Raw genomic sequence first — 8193 nt, 5'->3', positions numbered from 1 at the left:
AGAAGAGACAGATCGATCGAAATAAACCTAACATAATGAATCGATATTACAAAAATGAAGGGGGCAAGGGCAACTAGTCAATAATGCTTGAGGCCAGTAAAAGGTCCATCAAATCAGGACCATGACCAGGACCTGGACCATCTCCTGATTAGTCTCCACTCTCCAGGTCCACTAATCAGGACCATGATCGCCATCATGACATGAAGACAATTGGTCGCTGCATGCATGCCCTACACTAGTTGTCAGGCGACCTAACGACAAAAATGTGAGGCAAATTAAAAACTGACTGTTGTGTATTTATATAGTTTGGATTTGGGTCCAAACTCAGTTTCTTTATATCAACCGATGATTCATTTTTGTCTGCATTTATTTTATATAAATGCCTGCATCCATACACGTAAAAGTAAAAGGATATATACATTTGTGTCCTGAACACAAGGCAGGGGACCACCCATGCACTATATATATATATATATATATATATATATAATGTTATTAGTATATATATGTTATTAGTATTTTTAGAGTCATTTAAAATGTAACGCGACTTTTAAAATTATCAATAAATCAAAAGTTAATAAATCACATCTCAAATTTAACGATAATTTTAAAGATCACATCACATTTTGAATGCCTTTAAAAGAACTTTAAAAAAACTTATAGCATTACTATATATATATATATAGTTTGAATTTGGGTCCAAACTCAATTTCTTTATATCAATTGATGATTCATTTTTGTTTGCATTTATTTAATATAAATGCCTGCATCCGTACACATGAAAGTAAAAGGATGTATACATTTATGTCCGGAACACATGGCATGGGACCACCCATGCACTAGTGGGGCTTGTCAAGTCTCCAACTCTCAACCTCGGGCTCACAAGTCACAAGGAAGAGAAAGATGGGCTTCCTACCACTAAGCCACTTCCACGGGGGTGTATATATTATTATCTAGTATATAGTATACTAGATATTATAGCATACACTATAATATTTAGTATACATGCTGTTATTTTTAATAATATGTTATTTATTAATATATACTATACTAGATATATAATATCTATATACATGCTGCTATTTTAATAATAGAATATCTATATATATATATATAGCATTTTTTTTCCCACACGTTTTTCTCTCCTCCATCATTTGATTACCCCAAGTCTAGTCATTACTTCGTCATCATTTGCATTCAGTTTTTACCCCTCTCCTGGCAGCTAACAAGCACCTAGACCAACACCATTTCGAAAGCCTCTTTTCTTCTGTTCCATTTTCAAACACCTCGGATCTTCTCATCTAAAATCTCAGCCATTCAAGTTAACCCAAAATTTTCAACCCGGAACTACTCCCCTCTCTTCCTTCCTTCTCGCAACACCCTTACCTCTCTGAAAGCCCTATAGTCTCTCCCCCAAATCTTGCTTCATGTCCACCCCCTTGTATAGAAAACCCTATTTTTATAGGCACAGTAAAAAATCATGGGCTTGTCATGGACCCCCAAGAGACCACGTAGCTCGCCCCCTACATCAATGTAAACCACGTGGACCTATTATTTTTTATTTTAAGGTAAGTAGAACTGTAATTTTATGAAAGGCTGGGGACAATTGAAAAGTCTATTCAAGGGCAAAGAGGGCTGAATTTTTCAGCACAGAGCCATGGCTTCGATGTTGACACTAATGGTCTTCTTACTCTTATCACTCTACACCTTCTCACCGGTCTCAAGCCATCAGCACCACCCCCTAGACCCTCTAACCCCATCCGAGTTCACCCTGGTTCGAGCCATAGTCAATAAATCATACCCCAGCCCAAACCACAACCTAACCTTCCAGTACATAGGTTTGGACGAGCCAGACAAACCCACCATCCTCTTATGGCTATCAAACCCGGCCTCCAAACCCCTACCTCGCCGGGCCGCCGTCATCATACGTGTCGAGAAACAATCCCACGAGATCACAGTGGACTTATCCACCCGTTCGATAGTCTCCGACAATGTTTACCATGGACATGGCTACCCTCTGCTTACCCTTGACGAACAGACTGCTGCAACGAAATTGCCAGAAACATATGAGCCATTCATCAAGTCAATTGAGAAGAGGGGGCTGAAGTTATCACAAGTGGTTTGCTCCACGTATACAACCGGGTGGTACGGAGAGGTGAAAAGTAAGAGGGTGTTGAAGCTACAATGTTACTACAAGGAAGGAACAGTTAATTTCTACTTGAGACCAGTGGAAGGAATACTGTTGGTAGTTGATTTGGATGAGATGAAGATTGCTGAATACTACGATAGGTCTATTGCTCCGGTCCCAAAAGCTCAGGGAACAGATTACCGGGCATCAACGCAGAAGCCACCCTTCGGTCCGCATCCAAATGGTGCAACCTTCATCCAACCAGACGGACCTGGATTTAAGATAGACGGGCACATTATCAGGTCAAGACTGTTTTTTATTTTATTTTAAAAAAATTCAATTCATTAATTCATTTCTTAAAAATTATGTAACATTTAATGGTGGCGGACTGATTATTGAAGGGCCAGCTGACTCTATGCCCATGCTTAAACTTCACGAGCATCTTTAGCATATGTAGGCAAAATATTTACCCAAAAAAAATAAAAAAAAATTTTACTTTAACTATTCATTTTTTTATATATACTTTAACAGATTTTTTATTCAACTATCTGTTTTCTTTAAATATTATTTTGTGTGAGAAAGAGTGTGAAAGAAAGAGGAGGAGAGAGAGAAAAAGGAAGAAAGAGAGTTAAAAATAATAATGAACAAAGTTTATAATGTGAATAGTAGATATGTTAATTTACTTATTTATTATTCATACTAAAAGAAAAACTGCAAAATAGTTATTCTGCTAAAAAAAAAAACAAAAAAGGTTAATAATAGTCAAATCTGATTATTATGAAAGATTTACCTATTCTCTTAAAGATGCTTTAAAAGATCTATCTTCAATCGACTGGTTGTTATTAGCCCAGTTAGCCCTCGGGCCAAGCCCACTTGGAGGGAGAGTCCCACAATAATTAGCGAACCCTTCTTATATTTGAGTATGGCCAAATTATTTGCAAGTTCTATCTCGACCAAATTATTGGTGTGTGGTCAATTATCAACAAATGGGATAATTATTACGTAATCGTGTTGCCACGTTACAACACCATACAAGCATCATGTGTTGAAAAGATTAATTTTTATTATATTTAAATTTTAAAAGAAAAAACTAAATATATATTAAGACAAAAATTAAAATATTGACAAAACATCAAATTTGTTTGTGTTTAGTTGGGCAAACTGGATTTTCCACCTAGGATTCGATGTTCGAGTTGGTCCGATAATTTCTGTAGCATCAATTTATGACGTTGAGAAGCAGACATATCGGCGGGTGCTATACAGAGGATTTATATCCGAGTTATTTGTGCCTTACATGGACCCAACTGAGGATTGGTACTACAAAACTTTCTTCGATTGTGGTGAATTTGGTTTCGGTCAATCTGCAGTATCACTCCAGCCCTTCGCCGATTGCCCGTCCAATGCAGTATTTAGGGACGCATATTATGCTGGTCAAGATGGCGTGCCTGTGAAAATATCAAATGCACTTTGTATTTTCGAACGCTATACGGGAAATATAATGTGGCGTCACACTGAGACAGGGATTCCAGATGAAGTTGTAAGTGACATTTTTATTATTATTATTATTTGGACTTAATTGATAGTTTTATATGACAATTATATGGTATTGCAGATAAGGGAGGTTAGGCCAGAAGTGAGCCTAGTGGTGAGGATGGTCGCCGTGGTGGGCAACTATGACTATATTATTGACTGGGAATTCAAGCCAAGTGGCACCATTAAATTGGAGGTATGATTATCAGCTTGCGATTATCATTTTTTTATTTTATTTTTTCAACTTTAAAAATGAAATCATCTAGAAACTTGTACCGAATTTGCGACTAAGGATGTCAAACTTGATAATATAAACTCAACACAGGTGAAAATTGCCTAATCGGTTACAGTTCTTATTCATCTAATTAATTAAAGGAGTCAAATACTTCAATGTTAACCTACTAATTTTTAGGGGTGAAAAGACGGTTACGGTTAGCGGTTTTAGCCAATAACCGCTAAGCGTAACCACATTCACCCCTAAAAATTAGTGGGTTAGAGTATTCCCAATAGAGGAGCCAAATTTTTATGCAAAATGGCTTCTTAAAAGGCACTTTATCTAGTTTAACTAATGAATTTTTAAAAATCTCCTACATCCGATTAGCTATATTTTTATCTATATCATATAAATATTATTAAAAGTGAGAAAAGTTTTGGAAAAAATAGAACATGTGAGAGAAAAAATATGAAAAGTTTTGGAAAAAAGAGAACATGTGAGAGAGAAAATATGAAAAGTTTTTGAAAAAAGAGAACATGTAAGAAAAAGTAGGAAAAGATTTGAAAAAAAAGAAAGAAGAGAAAACAGGTGAGAAACAATAAAAAATAAATGACTCCCTTGAAATGTGCTGCTACATTTAGCTTCTTTTTTTTTTTTTTTTTTGGCTCTTCCAATCAAATATCTATTTTACATTTTTTTTTTACTAATCCAATGGAGGGGGTTTTTTAAACATTTGAAGAGTCATTTTAAATAAAAGTAACATTTGGCTCTTCCATTGAGAATGCTCTTAGGGTTGAAGTATTTGACCACTTTAATTAAATGAATAAGGTTATGGTTGACCTATATAGTACTCTTATATCCATGTTTCAACATGACTCGAGCCTGACACTTGACATATATAAATGTTTATAATTTTTTATAAGACTTACAAATTCGACACGAAATTAGGGTAGATGGCTTTAACTCATTTAATTAAATTAGTCATATTAGGGTTGACCTATATAATCTTATTCTTATTTCTCGACATGTCTCAAATTCAACACACGAACACGAATTGTCATCCTTATTTGGGATGCACACTGCAAACAAAGTGTTAGTATCTATAGCATTATTCTATGAATTTTTTTATATCATGTATGCATGTTCACTCAATATTGATTAACATAGAAATGTCAAAATCAAAATTGGTGATTACTTCCTCTAATCCTAATAGGTTGGGCTAACTGGCGTGCTAGAAGTGAAGGGTGTGACATATACCCACACAGATGAGATAAGAGAGGATGTGCATGGGACTTTGTTAGCAAATAACACTATAGGTATCTACCACGATCACTTCTTGACGTACTATCTTGACCTCGACGTGGATGGTGAAGCCAACTCCTTTGTCAAGAACAATTTGGAGACGATCCGAACAACAAACCAAAGCTCACCAAGGAAAAGTTATTGGACAGTTGTGAGTGAGACAGCTAAAACTGAAGGAGAAGCTCGAATTCAGCTAGGCTTGAATCAACCTGAGCTAATAGTTGTGAATCCCAATAAGAAAACTAAAGTTGGGAATAATGTCGGATATCGTCTGATTCCAGGGTCAGTGGCACATCCCCTTCTGTCGTACGATGATTATCCACAGATCCGAGGAGCCTTCACAAATAAAAATGTCTGGGTCACACCTTATAACAAATCAGAGAAATGGGCAGGAGGAGCATTCGTAGATCAAAGCCGAGGAGAGGATACCTTAGCAGTTTGGAGTCTCAGGTACCACATATATAGAACATAAACATAATTGATCACTGCATTCGATAATTGTGACTAAATTCTATATATATATATATATATATATATATTGTATTGAATTGGATGGATGGGTGTGCAGGAATAGGGAGATTGAAAACAAGGACATAGTATTGTGGTACACAATTGGATTTCATCATGTCCCTTCCCAGGATGAGTTTCCGGTGATGCCAACGTTAAGTGGTGGGTTTGAGCTACGGCCTAACAATTTCTTTGAGAGCAATCCAGTACTTAAAACAAGAGCTCCCAATGTTGTACCAGGGCCTAACTGCACCACCCAAGGCTAGGATTTTATGTTATCATAATGCGAACCATAAATAAATTAAGAAGGGTTTAATAGTTGGAGAATAAAATAATTCCTCAGCTCATTCAATAATGACAATATCGTTTGCTATAATTTTCCATCAATTCTTCCTTTCTTTTGTAGTTGTTGATCTGTCCGTGATTCAGGGATCGAGTACTTGATTTACGCAAGATTGAACAACTATTGTGGTCGGTATATATATATATATATATACACCGAAGAAATGTTTCTACAAAAGTGAAAATGAATCCCACATTTTTAATAGATAGTATTTTTCAAGCAGTTCGATACCTAAAAAGGCCTAAATTATATAATTTGATGACATACAATTTTAAAGAAATTGTAGGAAATCTTAATCCTAATATTTTATGTCAAGATATTACAATGCCATTAATTCAGTATTTGACAACTCAACTATTGATTCAATCTATTTTCCTACATTAATTTAGGAGTTTCCATGCCTAAATATTCCTTCCAAGGCATGAATGAAAATTTTAAGTGAGAACTTTTAGGCTTGTAGGTTGTAGTTCTCAGGTATTGATTCCACTTACGTAATGAATTTGTAACTTAGATGATGCATTAAATGTTGTACTAAAAAGAAAGGGCAGAGAAGATTGAAAGCAGCTATCCATCTTTTTGGAACAACCTATTGAGGTTAATTTGGGAGTTTTCGTGACCTTGTGTTCCTTCCAAGGCAATACCGCGATTTTTAAGTGAAAAGCTTTAGGCTTGGAAATATATAGGATCTTCTTTATTTCAAATGAATTAATGGAGATGAGTCATTTAGATAAAATGGTAGGATTAAATTGTCCAACCTTTTAAAGATGAGGACAATTTTGTTCTAATTTTATCACTCTTCTATCTAAATGAATACTCTCTATTTCAAATAAAATATAAAGAATCATTTCTACATACTTGTAGGTTACAGCTATTGTGTATCAATTCCATTCATATAATTTTGGAGTTTCCATGCCCTAATATTCCTTCCAAGGCATGAACAAAAAAAATTTAAGTGAAAAGTTCTAGGCTTGTAGGTTGTAGTTTTCATGTAAATGGCTGCTATACATCCTAACACTTTTTCTCAAATTTCCTTTCTCAAATGATCTAAATCCCACATTCATTTAAAAAAAATATATATATAAATCTATTTATTTATCGAATAAACCAAATCATTTAAAAAAAAAAATTTAAAAAAAAGTATTGGGATGTTAGTATTATTCTTTCTTGAAATGAATTTGTAGCTTAGAGAATGCATTAAATGTTGTACTTATGTCAACCACTTTTGAGTGGACAAATGCTAGTTACGTACGTAGACAACCAAAAACAAAGGACTAGGAAGATTGAAAGCAACCGTCTTTTTAAAACAAGCATGACCACAAATTTAAAGTGAAAAAGTAGCATTAGGCTCGTAGGTTGTAGCTATTACGTACTCATTACATTTTTGTCATTAAGGCTGTGTTTGGCAAAGGAGCGGGCCGAACCGGACCACAAAATTTAAAAAATTTCTCTCAAAATCAATTATAACATTCTTATTTTTACATCACATCAATTATTTTTTATTACTATTCAAATAAAAAAAATTACTATAAAACAAATTTTTTTTCGCTTTTTTTATATAAAACATTCTTATTTTTTTCTCTTACATCAATCAAATCTGTTACAGCACACTTCCTTTTTCAAACCTTTTGCCAAACACACCCAGATTTGTGCCTTGTGGCTTACGAGAAAAATGAAACCTACAATGAAGTTGTTAATTTTGGAGTTTCCATGCCCTAATATTCCTTCCAAGGCCTGAATGGAAAGGGGCGGGAAGCTTGAAAGCAGCCATCTTATAGAAAGAACTTATTGAATTGTTAATTTTGGATTTTTCTTGACCTAATATTCATTCCAAGGCATGACTGCAAATTTTAAATGAAAAGCTTTAGGCTTTCATTATATAATAGGGAAAAATATATTTTACCCCACTAAAGTATTCACAGATTTGTAATTTTAATCCTAATGTTTAAAAAGTGACATAAGACCTCTCATAAAGTATCTAACATTGACATTTGACCCCATGAAATACACTTTAGCCCCCTAATCAATTGACACTTTATCCCCCAAAACTTAGTTACTTCGGGTGGGTAAAATGTAAACATAAAATAGTTTGGAGGGGTAAAATATACTTTATGAGGCTAAGTGTCAATGTCAAATACTTTAAGGGGGTAAAATGTCACTTTTTAAACATTA

At 34.6% G+C, this 8193-nt stretch overlaps 1 protein-coding gene across 1 annotated transcript; it reads left to right on the top strand.

The window, feature by feature from the left end:
* The first annotated feature begins 1657 nt into the window (after positions 1-1657).
* Positions 1658-6033, top strand: LOC132187221 (amine oxidase [copper-containing] alpha 3, peroxisomal-like). The gene is made up of 5 exons (XM_059601462.1): positions 1658-2430; positions 3281-3665; positions 3741-3854; positions 5086-5624; positions 5743-6033. Exons 1-5 carry the CDS (start codon positions 1658-1660, stop codon positions 5945-5947), a joined length of 2016 nt encoding a protein of 671 aa, XP_059457445.1. The 3' UTR covers positions 5948-6033.
* The last annotated feature ends 2160 nt before the right edge of the window (positions 6034-8193 follow it).

The sequence above is a fragment of the Corylus avellana genome, chromosome ca1, assembly GCF_901000735.1.
Source record: "Corylus avellana chromosome ca1, CavTom2PMs-1.0".
NCBI classification, from domain to species: domain Eukaryota; kingdom Viridiplantae; phylum Streptophyta; class Magnoliopsida; order Fagales; family Betulaceae; genus Corylus; species Corylus avellana.
Note: the sequence above shows the minus strand (reverse complement) of the source record. Positions and strands in the feature narration are given on the sequence as shown.

Coding starts and splice junctions, on each gene's coding strand:
- LOC132187221 (XM_059601462.1), top strand. CDS start 1,658: ATGGCTTCGATGTTGACACTAATGGTCTTCTTACTCTTATCACTCTAC. Junction 2,431..3,280: donor ATAGACGGGCACATTATCAG/GTCAAGACTGTT, acceptor GTTTGTGTTTAG/TTGGGCAAACTGGATTTTCC. Junction 5,625..5,742: donor TTAGCAGTTTGGAGTCTCAG/GTACCACATATA, acceptor ATGGGTGTGCAG/GAATAGGGAGATTGAAAACA.